The following is a 17,239-nucleotide window of genomic DNA, read 5'->3' as shown; positions in this document are numbered from 1 at the left end:
GATTATCTGGGCTCTGAGTCCAACGTTTTATTCACTATATCACACTGCTTTTCATTATCAAGAATAATAGCAATTTCATACTTGAATAACTATATGTAAAGTGCTTTATAATGGTCAGATGGTAGATAAATCATCATATGGCCTCGCCTTTGTAAATAATAGGGGTTTTTTTTTAAATTACTTTTTGGTGCACTTCTGCCTTGGTTTAGGCATGTTTTTATAGCAAACTGTCAGATACGAGGTTAGCAGTGGAAAATTTTTAAAAGCAGAACCATTCTTAGAAGATGGTGGGAGGGGAGATGAGAAGGTCAGAAAAAGCTTATAGGCGTCTCCCTAGATTTTGCCGAGAGTTCTCAAATGGGGAGATCAGATATCCGGCTAGTAAGCTACATCTCTAGGGAGCAGCAGATATCTCTGCTGGCCCAGTGAACCAGGAGTAGAGTAGTATAGCCTTTGGGTCTTTTGGTTTCTGGCAGAAGATAAGGAAGGAGAAACAGATGTACACACCCAGCACTGGAATGTTCCCGGCAAGGGAATTGAATGTCAAGTCCAAGACATCAGCTTTGCTTCTCTTGCCCTCTAGTGGTCCCCCCTTGACACTTCATTTGTATGCACCGGTGGGGTTGGGCCGGCGGCACAGAATCCTGGAAACTTACATTTAGAAAGGACTTGGGAGAGGTTGTCTGGGAACATAGAATCAGGCAATCCATAATTAGCACCTACTTTGTGCCGTGCGCTAAGCACTGGAAATACAAAGGAAAAGCAAACATATCCCCTGCCCTTAGAGAGTTTCTGTTCTCCAGCACAGCTGGAGATGGAAACCAAGCTGGATCACCACAAAAGGAATGAAGAGGCTCATAAGCTGTCCGGTTCTGAGGCTGTTCCCAGGCTGCGTTCTGGTAGCCTTGATTTTAAGCTGGAAGGCGGTGGGGATGAGGTGGAGTAGGGGAGGGGCAAAGCATATTAAAGAGATGTAGTTGTTATGGTGTGGTTGACCATAAGGAGTTGCGTGTGTAAATGATGTATCACTAGATCTCAGATCAGATAACTCTCCTTCTGCTATTGCAACCCAGAAGGGAGCCAACATTATTGAGGAGGAAGAATTTCTATTCTATTGAAGTAGAAAACATGTACATATATAAGTTCATATGAGATCAACACTGGGCAGATGGAAGGGAATTTTAGACTACTGCTGAATTTGCACTTGAACTGAATCTTGAAGGAGTTCAGAGATTCTAGGCGTTAGAGGTAAGGAGGGAGAGCATTCCAGGCGTGGAAAACAGCCTTTGCAAAAGGCTGGACGGGAGATGGGAGGAACGACCAGTAGACCAGTAGGATTAACCCAAGGAGTAGAGAGGAGTAGTGGCTTAATTGGAAATGAGGAAGGGGCTAGGATTATGAAGTGCTCCAAATGTCAACCAGAGGAATCATCCCAGAGGGAATAGAGAGGCTTTGGCATTCATTGAATGGGGGGAGTGGTGATATGGTCAGACCTGTGTAAGAGCTGGAGGGGCCTTGGAAACCAGTTCAGTCCCCCCACTTTTGGATTGCATAAGCTGAGGCCTAGAGCAGTGAAATCTACTTCTGCCCAAGGATACAGTGAGGAAGTGGAAGGGCTAAGATTAGAACCTTAGACTTCAAATTCAGTATTCTTTTCATTAAGCCATGATATTCTAAACCAATCCCTTCATGAAACTCAAATCTTTTTAAAAATTACTTCCCTAAAAATTAATCCAGAGTCAGCCTGATATTGTGGATAGAGAATGAGTCTGGAGTCAAGTAGACTTGAAAGTCCTGCTTCTGACACATCTTAGGCACAACCTTTAACCTCATAGGACCCCAGGGACCTCATTAAGATTATGAATTATAGATGAACTGCCAATTTGCGTGATGGAAGGGAGTTTCTATACCCGAGATTCCCCAAATTGATGCAATCGAAGATCTAGACAAAAAATCATTCAAGCCACCCCTTGAACATTTCCCAGAGATGGGGGAGTCACTACCCCATAAAGCAACAAGTTCTTCAGTTCTACAATTTCCCTTTTCCATCACTGCTTTGTTCCTGTCATATTTCCCTTTTCACCAGCTAGAGCTCCTTCCTCATCTCCCAAAACCAAGCTAGCCAGAAAGGTTGAGGGCACAGGATGCATTTGCCAATGAGCCTTGTTAGTCTGTGAGTCCTATGGCAAAGAGAACCCTATGATCATAGATCTAAGTAAGGCTAGAAGGGGACTGAAGAAGACTTTTAGTCCAAACCCTTCATTTTGCAGGTGAGCTGACCTGCCTAAGGTTTTATCCAGGCTGTAAACACCCAGGATTAAGATCTGAACTTGGGTCCTCTGACCCTGCATCCCAATGACTGCATTTGTCACTTTACATAGAAGGTGATGAATAATTCTTGTAGTGTTATAGATTTAGAGATAAAAGGGACCTTAAAACCCAATCGTCTCATTTTTACAGAGGAGGAAACTGAGGCACAGAGAGGTTAGGTGATTTGCCCAGGGTCACACAGCTAGTAAGTATCACAGCCAGGATTTGAACCCAGGTCTTCCTGACTCCAAGTCCAGCACCCAATAGCAGGAGACGGATGTGATTATCTAAACTAGGAGCTAACTGAACACAAGGGCTTACATCTGTTTATGACTGTCCTCTAATGACTAGAGCAAAGGGAAGATTTCTCCCTGGCTCTGACTAAGTGGTCTTACCACGCCAGCATGTCCACATGTTGGTCTCCTTGTCCAAAGAACACAAGGCCTTGCCTTCTCCAGGTCCATCCTGACTGGGCTGCTCCCTGCAACTTCTGGCACTGTGTTGATTGGTGGCAAGGACATTGAGAACAGCCTGGACTCCATTAGGCAAGACCTCGGCATGTGCCCCCAGCACAACATTCTGTTCCACCAGTAAGTGCTCGACCTCTGGGGCCCATCTTCTGGATCTCACCTCCAGTGCCCTGGGTGGGCTTCCCCACATTCCCACCTCTCGCTCTTCTCAGGTTGCCATGAAAGCTATTCCTTGGAGACACTGAGCCTTAAGGTTCCAGCTGTCACTAGGAAGTACCTCCCCTCTACAGGAGTGTCATTGAGCTCTAGGTTGTTCACTTCAATTACTTTTCTAAATGAGAATTAAATTGAGGAGAAGATGTTTTCCTTCTTCTAAGGGGTGACACATAAGGCACATCTCCCTGGACACCAGGGTTCCGAGGCCCTTTCTCTGTTCTATTCCCATAGTCTCACAGTGGCGGAACACATCCTGCTTTATGCACAGCTGAAGGGGAAGTCTAGGAAGGAGGCACAGCTGGAGATGGAAACCATGCTGGAAGACACAGGCCTTCACCACAAAAGGAACGAAGAGGTTCAGAACCTGTCAGGTGCTGCAGCTGTTCTGGGGCTGTTCCCAGGCTGGGTTCTGGTAGCCTTGATTTTAAGCTGGGAGATGGTGGGGGTGGGAGTGGGGGTGAAGGGGGGGGAAGAGACAAATCGTATTAAAGAGATTGTTTTGGTTGTAGTTGTTTTGGTGTGGCTGACCAACCTCAAAGGGTTTAGGACTTGAAAATGATGAGCAACTAAGAGCTTGGAAAGTTCTTTAAAAATTTTCTGATGTTTGGGAAACATTCTGGGAGTCACTTGCCTCTCTCTCAGTTCTCATATGGGATGAACGATGGAAAAGTTCAAGGTGTCGGGTTCATCCATCTATCCATCCATCCATACATCCATCCATCCATTCATCCAACAAACATTTATTATGTTCCTACTTTGTGCCAAGTGGTGTTTTTTTAATTTGTTTTTTGGATCAATTTTCTGATTTTAATGACTTAAGGAATTCCCAAGGAGGCAGCTCCTTATATCAATGCAGTTCAGCACTGGCAACTTAAAGTCTTAGAGATTTGCCTGGGGTTGCTGAGAGTTTGGTGACTTAACCAGTCATATAGCCAGTATATGTGAGGCAACAGTTGAATGGAAGCCTTTCTGATCATGAGGATGTCATTAAAGCTACTTCTCTGCCAGGTTTTATTGGTTCTAATATTTATAAAAGTTTGGGCTAAAATATGAAGGTGGAGATGGTGTGTATTGGCTACTTAGAGGGTAGGCAGTCTTCCTTTCTCCAGATGATTTGCTTCTAGAAGAATTTCTGCATTTAGGTGAGCCTTCCTGGGTCCTAGCTCTGGGAACCAATTCCAAATGTCAAGGGAATAGGAGGAAGAGACTTGTCTTCCTTAAGTTGACCTCCCTCAATATGAAGGTCCTAGTTATCCCTTGGCTCATCTTTCCTGCCCTCCTTCACAAACATTGTAATATGAATGCCCTCTGGTGTCCGTAGGAGGCATGCAAAGGAAGCTGTCAGTTGCCATTGCCTTCGTGGGAGATGCCAAGGTGATAGTTTTGGATGAACCCACCTCTGGAGTGGATCCCTATTCCAGGCGCTCCATCTGGGATCTGCTCTTGAAGTATCGCTCAGGTAATGGACCTCAGCCAGGGGGCTGTGTGACCTATATAATAACTGCAACACAGACTGGGGCCCAGGTTCACAAATGGCTTTCCTAATAGGTGGGTAAGGCTAGAGAACCAGAGGGCTTCTATTGAAATCTGGTTTTACCTGTTACTTCGGTAGATCCAAGCTCTTATCAAAAACCTGGGGAACTTGAAGCATCCAAACATTTATTGGGAATTGCTGACATAACCCTAGAGTATCCTAGAGAAGCAGGATTAATTCTTTGTAGGTTGGAGCCATCTGAAGCATGGAGTGAAGCAATGAGCTAATGTCCCTGATGCCCCCAGTGGTTAAGATGGACATTGACCACTGCAAAAACAAGCAAGCAAACCACCCAGAAAGCAAACTAAGAAAGCTCCAGAAGGACTGTTAGGCTGGTGCCTTAATAAACAGGTCCAGGAGCCATGTGTTGAGTACAGAGACATTCATTGCCAGAGATCAGGATGGAAATTCCCCATACTTGAGGTGTTTCCTTCCCACTATTTACCTTCTACCACCTTTGAAAAAAGGGCATAAATAAAGATCAGAGCCCGAATTGTAATTAAAGCAGAGCACCTGGCCCTTTGCTCCCCAGGGTGGGTTTATGTAGAGGGTGCTGATCCTGGTGGCACTTCAGCCCTTATTCACTTTGCCTCCCTAGCAACACCAGCCACCATATCCCAGGTATATAGGACCCTGGGGTTACCTTACAAATCTCCCTCTCTTTTCCACTTGTCCCAAATATAGAAATTGCTAAGTTTTTTCTTTGGTCAGAATTCCTGTTAAATTGAACAATGAATGTCTACTAATAAGATGACATATATAGAGATTTCCCCAATCATCTAACCACTGCATAAGCTTTCCATTTGCTATTGTCAACCTGAAAGTTTGGTTAAAGGAGACAAAAGGGGTGGTGATATACATTTTTATCATTTGTTCCCTTAAAGCTAGCAGATATGTCCTGCACAAAACCAGAACCTAAATTCTGACTGCATGAACAAAAGAATGAGAAAGCTTAAATACATCCCAATTCAGTGTGGCTGTGTCACTCAAATTTCTGATCTCCATAAATGTTTAATCATTGTATGAGAAAGGGATTTTCTTAATTGGATAGGTGGTAAATACAATAAAATAAGAGAGCTGACAAAGTGTCAACTGAAATTATGACTCAGGATATCTGTGTTTTCTTTACCATTAACATGCCATAGCATAGTATATGTCCAAAAAAATATTAAGACAAGAAAAAGTCCCATTATTCAAGTCAGTGCCTCGTGTTAGGGGTCTCATCCTTAATGGCCATAAAATCAGTCCCATCTGGCTTTGTTGACATAGGAAGAAGTATTCTCTGAGTTTACTCAGAGAACAAAGAAACTAAAAAAAAAAAAAAACCAGCCCCAAACATATAAGGAATCAGTGTAAGTAATTCCTGGTGTGGAAATTCCCTCCTAAGCATTACAACAGCTCTACTATTACCTATAGTCTTAGGGAATTTCCTGAGGTTTCAGGAAATTAGGTTCAGGCTCTTCTTCTGGTTGGTTAGTTTAGGCCCTGGCCCCTAATGAGGTTATTAAATGATCAGCACTGTTCCATGGTGGTTTAATCACCTAGGACTCTACTTACCTCCTTTTTAAATAGCACTTCTAGTTAATGTGCATGTATCCACTTCCCAAAGTACTTAATCATATCATAAGGGTGCACACATGCCTAAAGTGCCCAGTGTGCAGGTGGCATGGCTAATAAGTCAATTAGATCCAATTTACAACAATCAATTGCCACACAGAGGTCCATTCTTTGTTCCCTTCAGACCGGGCAATTTTCCCTGGGATCAGTGCTGTAGTATGAAATCCTCTCCTCTCAACTTCACTGCCATTTTTTTCCCAAGCATTTGAGCTGACTGGTGCTATGCCTAGAACATATGACCAATTCAAATCCTTGGTCCCCAGACTTGCTGAGAAGGCCTGGATCCATAATTTCACTTATATAGGGAACTCCCAGGTGAGGAAGCTCCCTCTCCCAATGCAGGGTAGCATCTGAATGGTCTCTCTTGTTCCTCCTTCCTAGGCAGAACCATCATCATGTCCACTCATCATATGGATGAGGCCGACCTTCTCGGGGACCGGATAGCCATCATTTCCCAGGGCAGGCTGTACTGCTCAGGGACTCCTCTTTTTCTAAAGAATTGCTTTGGCACAGGTTTCTATCTAACCTTAGTGCGTAAGATGAAAAACATCCAGAGCCACGGGAAAGGCTGTGAGGTATGTTTCTGTCTGGCTCTCTCACTGCCTGTTGAGATAGCAGCAGCCTTCAGGTCAGCGATTAGGGCAGGACAAGATAAGAGAAGGAACATCCAGTTCAGGCTGTTGTCTCTAAAACTGCCAGAGAGAGGCTTGTTTGCATTCCTGGGCTGAATTTTGTGCCGAGACGGGCTGTGATTATCTGAACTTGGTCTCTTTGTCCTTTTGGAAAGTTTTCAGAAGATATTGACAAACTGACATTCCCAAATCTCCCAAAAGGAATGAAATCAATGTACAGTAAAATAATTACCCATGGCACAGTGTTCCCAGCACATTGGTCTGGGAGCCCAGAGGCCTAGTTCTTTCTTTAGTTCTACCAATAGCTGGCTTTATAACTTAGGCCAAGTACCCTTCCTTCTCTTGGGCCTTAGTTTCCTCATCTATAAAATATGGAGTTTGCACTAGATGATCTAGGATGTTCCTTCCAGTTCTAATATTCTGTGACTTAAAAAAAACATATATGGTGGCACAGCTAGGTGGCACAGTGAATAGAGCATTGGCCCTAGAATCAGGAGGACCTGAGTTCAAATCCGGCATCAGACACTTGACACTCACTAGCTGTGTGACCTTGGGCAAGTCACTTAACCCCAATTGAATTGCCTCCCCCCCAAAAAAAACCAGCCCCAAACATATAAGGAATCAGTGTAAGTAATTCCTGGTGTGGAAATTCCCTCCTAAGCATTACAACAGCTCTACTATTACCTATAGTCTTAGGGAATTTCCTGAGGCATTGAGACAAGAGAGGAGCTATCAAGGGAGAAAACATGTATCCTATCTATCTAGTATATGTATACTATGTTATATATGTATATGCATGTATATGTATGTATATATACACGTGTGTGTGTGTGTGTGTGTGTGTGTGTGTGTAAACTCTACAAAATGAATGCAGAGTAATATGTGGGGATAAGTCTTTGGTAGCTAGGTCTTGACATAAGTAAGGGATTCTATGAGATAGAGGTGAGAAAGGAATGCATTTTCCCTGGCTCTGTCCCTCCTTTGCCTGGTAACAGCTTCCTCAATGACATTGTAAGCAATAGTCCTACACTGATGAGCCAGTTGTATTTGTTCATTACTCCTAGCTTTGGCAAATAGGTATTGGTATAGTAATCAGGAAAGCACATGCCTGTTGGACATGATTCCTGAAATGACTGACATCTTCTCATTTCCTTTCATCTGACTGTTGTAGGAGACCTGCAGCTGTACACCCGGAGGTCCATCCATCAGCTGCCCAAAGCTTGGAGAGATAACGGCGGAACAAGTGTTGGATGGTTAGCAAGGAGAAGGCTGCCATGTTGTATTCTGGGCTGGTGGCCTTCTGTCTTTGTCTGTGTTTCTCATCCCTGCCGTGTGTATCCTGCTCTGTAGAACTTTAATGAGATGAAGCAAGTGTGCCTCCTGTACCTCTGAGATCCCACAAAGGCCAACTTTTTTCTCCTTCCTCTCCTGATATCTAAGGCCCTGGGTCATAGGATCAAAGCCTTAGAGCCAGAAAGGAACTTAGAAGCCTCTGAGTCCAGTTTCCTCATTTTACAAATAAGGAAACTGAGGTACAGTTAAATGACTTGCCCAGGGTCATCAAGCTACTTTATTTAATCTCAATTTAAAAAAAAAAAGACTATCCATAAATGGGAACTAGAAATAGAAGTAGGTAGGAGGAGAATGTACCCCTGTAAGGACAAATCCAAAGAACACAGAGAAGGGCTAGAATGTTAGGAGTAGGGAAGAAAACCAATTTCATTGGTAGAGGGAACTCTCTCCAATTTATATTCTCAAGTCTTAGAGAGTTACCTGGAACACTGAGAGGTTCTGACTTGGCCAATGCTTACAGGACTGGGATGTGTTAGAAGTGGGGGAGGAGGTAGAGTGTAAAGGAAGGAGTGATATGGGTCTACAAAAAACTACAATGCAAATAAAAAAAATACTAAATGCATAAAAAAGATTAAACTGGGTGGCCTGCGAGTCTTAAGGATAGAAGGTTAATTTCTATCTGGGGGAAATTAGAGAAGGCTTTGGGGAGCTGGTGGCAATTGACCTAGGTTTGGAGGAGAAAGATGTCAATAAGTGAGGGGAGGAAAGAGGGGAAGAAGCCAGGCATGGGGTCTGGCATCCTCAAAGATAAAGAGGCATCTAAGAGAGAATAGGACAAGAAGTGGAAGCACTGAATGATCCAGTTTGACTGGAGCATAAAGTGAGTGTAGGAATTATGTGAAATGAGTCTGGAAAGAAAAGTCCGTACTGAGTTTTCAAAGCCTCTGAATGCTGAGGAGTTTATATTTTGTTCAATGGGCAATAGGGGGGCCCTAAAGGTTTGGATGCAGAAGTGATGTGATTGGAGTTGTGCATTAGGGAGCTTACATTATCTAGGGCTGCAGGCAGTCAATCAGTCATAGAACATTAAGTGCCTACCTTGTACCAGGTGCTACAGACACAAAGACACTGTGACCAAGTTTCCAGCCAAGCTTGCAGGCATTTTGCATGCCCCTACATCTGTGCAGGGAGATAGGGCTCATAATTGTTGGAGAGAATGCTGACAGGACACTATGGGCTTATGTGTGAGGGGCAGAATTGGTGCCCGAGCTTTTGGGGTAAAAGATACATTTTGAGAGAGAGAGAGAGAGAGAGAGAGAGAGAGAGAGAGAGAGAGAGAGACAATTAAAAGGACTTTGAGCTGCAGCTATGAAGGAGAAGCTGGTTCCCAACATGTCCCTGAAATCTACCTTGCCTTCCTAGAGATTTCAGAGACAATTTCCCTTTGTTGCCATGAGAGTCTTTCTCTGGCAGAGTTGAGATCTTATCTAGTTGCCATCTTAAGAAATTTCACTCTTGTGTATTTTCTAGTATATTCTAATCTCTAGAGGTTCTTCAGCTTTTCTCTGTTGTTTGACATAGACCAATGGGTGTACTCATTATATAATATTTATAATATTTACATATTATATATAAGATTATATATATCTTTTATATAATAAGTATTTGATGGGAAAGAGTTAAACTGGTGAGTTTAAGCTAAAGGGCTAGCCTCACTCTTAAGGACTAGGTACCAGAGAAGTAGCTTTTGTTCTGAAACGGACTGGTACCTTTTGACAAGCATCATTTAAGGGGGACAGATAGATATAAATTTAAACTAGTACTCTTCTTCGAGTAGGGCCATAGCCTTTCCTTTATTCCCCACTAAAGGTAGACATTGCAATCTCTCTTGTAGAAGGGGAAGTCAGATTCCAAGGATTGCTATTCACATCGCCCTTGAGCATGTCTAGACATTTAGAAGTCCCATGTAGGTATATGTGTTGTTTGGTCACTTTTCGGTCATTTCTGACTCTTCATGACCCACTTTGGGGTTTTCTAGGAAAAGATACTGATTGCTTTGCCGTTTTCTTCTCCAGCTCATTTTATTGATGAGGAAATTGAGGCAAACAGGGTTAAGTGATTTGTGCAGGGTCACACAACTAATAAGTGTCTGGGGCCTAGATTTGAACTCAGAAAGATGAGTCTTCCTGACTCCCTGCCCAGGGGTTCTATCCACTGGTACCACCTAGGTGTCCTATAGGCATTTGTATCTCACAACAAAAATGAATCCATCTCTGCCCTTGTGTAGTTTGCATTCTGCCAGGGGAACATAATCCATGCAGTTACCCTTCTCCCTTCCATTTCTCATTACCCATTTTTAAAAATAAATATGACACAAAGGATATGAATTCTTTAGGGTCAGGGGCCATTTGTATTTTGTTTTCAAATTCTTGAGAAGCAGCATGGTATAGTGCTTGAGTGGGGAACCTGTGGCCTTCTAGGTCCTCAAGTGCAACCTTTTGACTGAGTCTAAGTTTTACAGACTAAATCCTTTTATTAAGGGAATTTGTTCTGTGAAGTTTGGATTCAGTCCAAGGGCCACACTTGAGTACCCAGAAGGACACATGTGGCCTTGAGGCTGCAGGTTCCCCACCCTGGTATAGTGGATAGAGGGCTGCCTCTGAGACTTGAAGAAAGACCTGAGTGTTGATTGGCTGGTTGGTTACTATATTACTTCAGGTTGCCCCTTATGGGCATGTTTGCCACCCTGCCTCTCATGAATTTTATGGGAATTATCAAACCAATGCAATTTAATTTGAGCTTTACCCCATATTCTGGTCCCTCTGACTCCCCACGTTAAAAAGTTCCAATAATGAGTAATGAGTTAGCCAGAGGAAAGATGGGAGAAGAGAAAGGGAAACAGCAGAGATTATAGCAAATTTAGAAACCAGAAAATTGGTCTCTGGATAAGATGTTCACATGAAGCTTTTCCTGTTCTCCCCAGGAACTAGTATGTCTCTTCCCAACCCCCCACCTCCACCCTTCCTCCATGCCCCTCCACTAACTATTACCTTGTATTTACTTTGTGTCTTACATATTCATATTGTGGACAAACTATCTCTCTCCAATAGAATGTGAACTTCCTGAGGGCAGAGACTATTGTAGTTTTTTTTTTCTTTGTAAAGGCACATAGTAAACCCCTAATTAATCCATTTTGATTAATTGATAATATTCTGACTCTTTGCAGGAGATATAAATGAGCTGATTGCAGTGATCCACCATCATGTGCCAGAAGCAAAGCTAGTAGAATGTATTGGCCAAGAGCTTATTTTTCTTCTCCCAAATAAGGATTTCAAGCAGCGGGCCTATGCCAGCCTCTTCAGAGAACTAGAGGAAACACTCCCTGACCTGGGCCTCAGCAGCTTTGGGATTTCTGACACTCCCCTGGAAGAGGTAAAAGAGGCTCTGCTGGGGTTTTTCAGAGTATTGCAAGAGATTCTGTGATATTGTACATTAGAATTATCTTAGTGTAAGGGATTCTGATAAATTTGATGAGGTTTCTCAATGTACCTGAAGAGGTTACATAGTATGGACCTTCATACCTGAAGGCATCAGAAAGGTGCTTCCCCCATAGGCAGACATATATCCTGACCACTTATTGAGAGGACCCAAGGAACAACTATGATTGATCCTCAGGGACTAGGGACTACTGCAAGGTGATTAGTGACAGAGTCAGAGGTCAAGATTTCTTTGGAAGAACCACCCCTGCCACATACTCTAAAATTGAGCTCGTTGAGATATATTCTCTCTCTCTCTCTCTCTCTCTCTCTCTCTCTCTCTCTCTCTCTCTCTCTCTCTCTCTCTCCCTCCCTCTCCCTCCCTCTCTCCCTCCCTCCCTCCCTCTCTCCCTCTCTCCCTCTCCCTCCTTTTATCTACCTCTTTCTCTGTACTTCTTTCTGTGTCTCTCTGGTGCGTGTCTTTTTCTCTGTTTTTGTCTCTTTCTCTATCTCTCTCTGTTTCTATCTCTTTGTCCCTGTCTCTCTGTCTCTGTCTCTCTCTCTCTCCTTTTCCCCTTTCTTTCCTATGGATTGCAGACCAGAGAACAGCTGAGCTATGGGAAAGAGGGAGGAGGGGATTTCTCTGTCTCTTCCCCAAGAGCAGAAGCACGTCCCATTGATAATAGCCTAAAAATGGTTCAAAGACTTGGCTCTTGAAGCCTAACCTCCTGTTTAGGCAAAGGAGTATTTTAAAGATCCTAGGCAATGTGATCCTAGGCAATGTAATCCCAGAATCTAGCCTTCTCAGAGAAAAAAGGGATTTCCTGGGCAGCACAAACTTTGGGAATTTCCTTGTTTATTATCTCTAATTTGAGAGTTTCTAAATTCAAGCAGTCTTGTGCTAGTCTCCTTAAAGTTTTCTTCAATAGTTGCTTCTTGGAGATGAAAGAGGATGGCCAGTGAGGATTGCCCTGTAACTGGCCTAAATCCATACTATAGACTTGGGGCAGGAGCTTTAGTCCTCGACACCCCACTGTTGCATTAGTTACTCTGACAGTGCGGTTGGGGGGAGGGGCTGTTTGTTCAGCCACTCCTGGGGAGTCTGATAATCTATTTGAGTGCTTTATGTGCTCCAGTATCTATTAGTGGATTCCAACAAGTACTTTATGTCTTCTGCATCTTTTGTAGGTGGGAGTGGCAGGCAGTAAAGGCTATCCCATACCCCTTATGTGTTTAGTGAATTGGATTTAAGTGAGCCCTGGGGGTAGAACACAGGGATGGACAAATGATTCTCAATCAGCCAGTCACCAGACCTGAACCTCAACCAATATGACTCCAGTGGACCATGCTTACATTCCATGAGGAAGTGTCCTTTAGCTTCTATACAACTATTGCCTGTCATCAAGATTGATTGAGGAACTCATCAAATTGATCAGGGATTCATTTGACCAATCCTCCCTTACACAGGCTTGTATCTTATTGTCATAGTAAATTATAAGCTCAACAAGACTAGTATCTGTCCCTTCTCTAAATTTTTTAGCCTTTATACATATTTATTAACTGATTGAATAAATGAATGGAAAGCTAGAACATATTTCCCCCTACATAAAACACAAACCTAACAAAATCAAATTATTGGACAGATTTTCCTGGTGACCTTCAAAGGTGGAAGTATCCAACTAACATCCACAATTTTTTTCCTTGGCAGATTTTCCTGAGGGTCACAGGAGATTCTGAATCAGGAGCATTGTTTGTAGGTATGGGCTGGTGGTTTTGTTTCTGAATTCAAAGCACTGTTTGCATGCTGGGATTTGTATTTTTGTTTCTTTTTAAAGAATCTCTCACTGTGAGAATCACTTAAGTCTAAGCCTTGGAGAGCCCCAAACAGCTGTTATTTATCTCTCTAGAGCACATCCGATGTTTCCCATTGTATGGTCATGGCTATAAAGTCGAGAGTACTGGGTTCAAATATCCCCTCTGCTGCTTACTACTGTGTGACCTTAGGCAATTCCCTGGGCCTCAGTTTCCTCATCTGTAAAATGAAGGAAAATGAAGAGGTTGGACTAGATGGCCTTTCAGTTCTCTTCTGTCTCTAAAATTATGATCCTATAATCATCTGCTATTGTTTGCAATGGCAAGGAAAGATGCAGGTAGAAACTGTGGAAACTTATCAGCAGGAGAGTGTCTATTACCCCACACCCAGACCCTACACACACCCTTTGGGACTCACTATCCCCAACCTCAACTCCACTGGAAGGTTGGACCTCTAGAGCAAAGCTACATATCCTTCTTGTGGCTCTAAGATTAACCTAGAGGTTGTAGGGCTTTTTCTAATGCCATCAGATTAAGCTCCCATTTTAGTGTTGTGTCTGCCATTAGAATATACCATCCTAGAGGGAAGGGACTTCATTTTGCCTATATTTTTTATCAGCAGTGCTTAGCACAGTACCTGGCACATAGTAAGTGCTTAATAAATGCTTGTTGATTGACTAACTTGATAGAAAGCTGGCCTCAGAGTCGAGTTAGTAACACTGCAGTTCAAGTCCTACCTATGACATATATTTGCTGTGTGCCTCTGGGCAAGTCCTCCAGGGAGACCCCTAAGATTGGAAGTTGCAATGCAGGTGCCAGTCTGTATTGGTAGAAGAATATCACTCAGTGGGAACTCCCTATACTTATTAAATCATAGGTACAAAGATATGCAAGCTATCATTCTAAGTGCCAAGGACATGGGTATGATTTTTCTCCAAGCCTCTATGGATAAAGATGGCTGGTAAACTTTGGATGAATTTTTTTTAAATCTTTCCTTGTGAGCATTCTTCCAAATGATCCTTTCAATTTCCGAAATCAGGTGACACTCAACAGAAAGGACCAAGTTTTAGCTTTAGAAACCCCAGTTCAAGTAGAAACGAGAAAGCAACAAGAGGACTCCAGGCCTCCAATGGCTCCTCAGCCCCAGAACCAACCCATCCTGCTGAGGGTCAGGTGAGCAAGGAGCCTGAGGACCCTGGGATGCAGCTGAACAAGGGACCTCAGCTGATCTGTCAGCACGTCCAGGCTTTGCTCATTAAGAGGTTCCACCACGCTGTGCGCAGCCGCAAAGACTTCCTTGCTCAGGTACTCAACCCTTTGTTTTGATCAGAGGTTCCTTGGGACTTGACCGTTAGGAATGGTGAGACAGTTCTAAGATTTGTGATTCCAACCTGGCAGTCTTTTTATTTTATCTTACACGGTACGCATGCATGATCCCCTCAAAATGTTCTGCCTCTCCCTCTCTGCACCCCTCTCCTCTCTTCATCTCTTTTCTCTCTCTCCCTCTTCTCTATCTGTCTTTCCCCTCTCCCTCAATTTCTCCATCTGTACAATAGGGATAATAATAACAATGATCTCACAGGGTTCTTGTGAGGATCAATGAAATAACCTACATAAAAAGCTTAGGTTTCATAATTATTCAGTAACACAAACTGGCTTCATTAAAATCAAACTCAACTAAGTAGTAAAAATAGTGTAACATACTTATATAGGCAACTCTCTAAGATTCTATGTTGCAGAACAAGAGTTGATATACATTGATAGAGGGATTTTTCTCACCAGGAATTCCCTACAGCAACAAAATCAACAGATTCAGATCCCTCCAAAAGTGATATAGTTAAAATGTTTTTATAAATTATTTAAATATTTACATTTAATTTTATAGTAATTTCTTGATTAATCCTCATGCTATACCTGGCACATCAGTGTTATTATTATTTCCCTTTTTTAACCAGGGGGAAACTGAGGCATGGGGGAATAGAAGGTATGTAAGATGAAGCAATGAGGCAGCAGAGTAGATAGAGTGTAGGACTTGGTGTCTTCAGATCCAACCTCCGATACTTACTGTCTGACCCTAGCGAGTCCTTTAACCTCTGTCTGCCTCAGTATTCCCAACTGTGAAATGGAGATACCTCCCAAGGCTGTTGTGAGGATCCAATGAGATGGCATTTGTAAGTTGCTTGTCACATAATAGCAGCTCACTAAACGCTAGCTGTGGTTAAGTGATGAGAGCCTCCATGGTGCAATGGGAAAGAGTGCTGCACTTGGATCCCAAAGACCAAAGTCCCAGTCTGACTGCTTACTGGAGATTTAGGAAGTCTGGGAAGGAAGTGGTGGTGGGGGAGCCTATGAAGGGCTTTGGACACCGGCCAGAGGACTTTACCTTTGCCCTGGAGGTGATAGCATCTAACATCCCTTTTGTCTAACAGATTGTTCTCCCAGCTGCTTTTGTGTGTTTGGCTTTGTTGCTTGCTGTCATCATCCCCCCTTTCGGAGAGTATCCTGCTTTGACACTTCACCCCTGGATTTATGGACATCAGTATACCTTCTTTAGGTCAGTAGTCCAAGAGGTCATTAGGTATCTTGATTCTCCTGTCTTTTCCCCGGTCTATGACACACATTTGTGTGCCACAAGTATGTCCAGACCTTCCCAAATAGAGTTGTAGGCTGCTCTGAGGGCCTTTGACCTGCCCACTCTATTGGGAAGTTAATGGATTCTTTACCTATAGATGACCTTTGACATCTGAGCTTCTGCTTTTACTTCCTGGAAAGTTATCATACAGGCAGTATCCAAAGCCGGGCAAATACCAATAGAAAATGGCCAACAGAGAGAAAGAACACCATTAAGGGGTTGAAGCCAGACCTTTACAAGTCACACATATTATATTCATCTTTGGCCTCCATAAGATGCAGAGGACCTTGGCCAATTCATTTAAACTGGACAAGCATTATGGTGCAGTGAAAAAAAATGTCACAAGATTCAGAATGAGGAGATTTAAGTCCGAATCCCGATTTTGACACTTAATACCTGTGAATTTTGAGCAAGTCACTTAATCTTACTATGCCTTTGTTAACATTTGCAAAATGAGGATAATGATTCCTGTTCTCTCGTAGTGTTTTGGGGAGGAATAAATGAAATTATGTATGTAATGTGATCTACAGATCTTAAAATGTTATATATTGTGAATTGTTATCACTGTTAACTGCTCTGATCCAGCATCAGAAATAAATACCCAGCCTCCAATGGGTCAGTGACTACTTCAAGACAGTTTCCTTCCCACATAGTTCCAATAACAGTTGGCTTGGTGTACTCTGCCACAAAATTGTTTCTGTAAAATAAAGCTTTTCCCAATCTCTTTAGTTCTGAACAGCCAGGCAATGAAAAACTGTCAACTCTTGCTGACGTCCTCCTGAATAGACCAGGATTTGGAAATCGCTGCCTGAAAGAAGAGTTGTTCCCGTAAGTCAGAGTGCCCTCTTGTTTCCAGTTTTCCAAATGGAAAAGAGAGTGGCAACAAGTAACTGGGAGGGAGTATGGGTTCATTGCAGAAACTTAAGAGTGAAAGCCAATGTAGTGTAGTGGGACAAGACTCAGTGGGTTCCACTCCAGGGTCAGGAGACCCTGGTTCAACTTCTTCCTAGCTATGTGACCTTGAACAATTCTGTATGAGGACAAAGTAAATCTGTAAATATTTTTTAAAGAGGCAGAGTTGAAGAAAAGCAGTTGTACTAAATGATCTTCCAAGGACTGTTGGTGCCTTCCAGTTCTGAATAATTATGGTCTTACCAGGAAGATTGTATGAAAACCCAAAGGGATCAACACAAAAGACTTCTCTCACTCCCTGACTTCTTTCAAGGAACATAGAAGGACATGGGGTT

General features: G+C 42.9%; 1 protein-coding gene across 1 annotated transcript in view; it reads left to right on the top strand.

Annotated features, from left to right (window-relative positions):
- Positions 1–17,239, top strand: part of ABCA4 (ATP binding cassette subfamily A member 4) — a 172,162-nt gene that overhangs the window by 103,299 nt on the left and 51,624 nt on the right. The window contains exons 20-29 of the mRNA XM_069070555.1: positions 2,769–2,900; positions 3,228–3,367; positions 4,318–4,455; positions 6,529–6,722; positions 7,951–8,032; positions 11,299–11,504; positions 13,257–13,305; positions 14,400–14,665; positions 15,790–15,914; positions 16,722–16,820. Of these exons, the coding sequence (XP_068926656.1) occupies positions 2,769–2,900; positions 3,228–3,367; positions 4,318–4,455; positions 6,529–6,722; positions 7,951–8,032; positions 11,299–11,504; positions 13,257–13,305; positions 14,400–14,665; positions 15,790–15,914; positions 16,722–16,820 (1,431 nt within the window). The remainder of the gene's footprint in view (positions 1–2,768; positions 2,901–3,227; positions 3,368–4,317; positions 4,456–6,528; positions 6,723–7,950; positions 8,033–11,298; positions 11,505–13,256; positions 13,306–14,399; positions 14,666–15,789; positions 15,915–16,721; positions 16,821–17,239) is intronic.

This window comes from Petaurus breviceps, unplaced genomic scaffold (genome assembly GCF_028583685.1).
Source record: "Petaurus breviceps papuanus isolate PSGF00001 unplaced genomic scaffold, PetGlider_PUasm1.0 90808, whole genome shotgun sequence".
In the NCBI taxonomy this organism is placed as follows: domain Eukaryota; kingdom Metazoa; phylum Chordata; class Mammalia; order Diprotodontia; family Petauridae; genus Petaurus; species Petaurus breviceps.
This window is presented reverse-complemented; position numbering and strand designations above follow the sequence as displayed.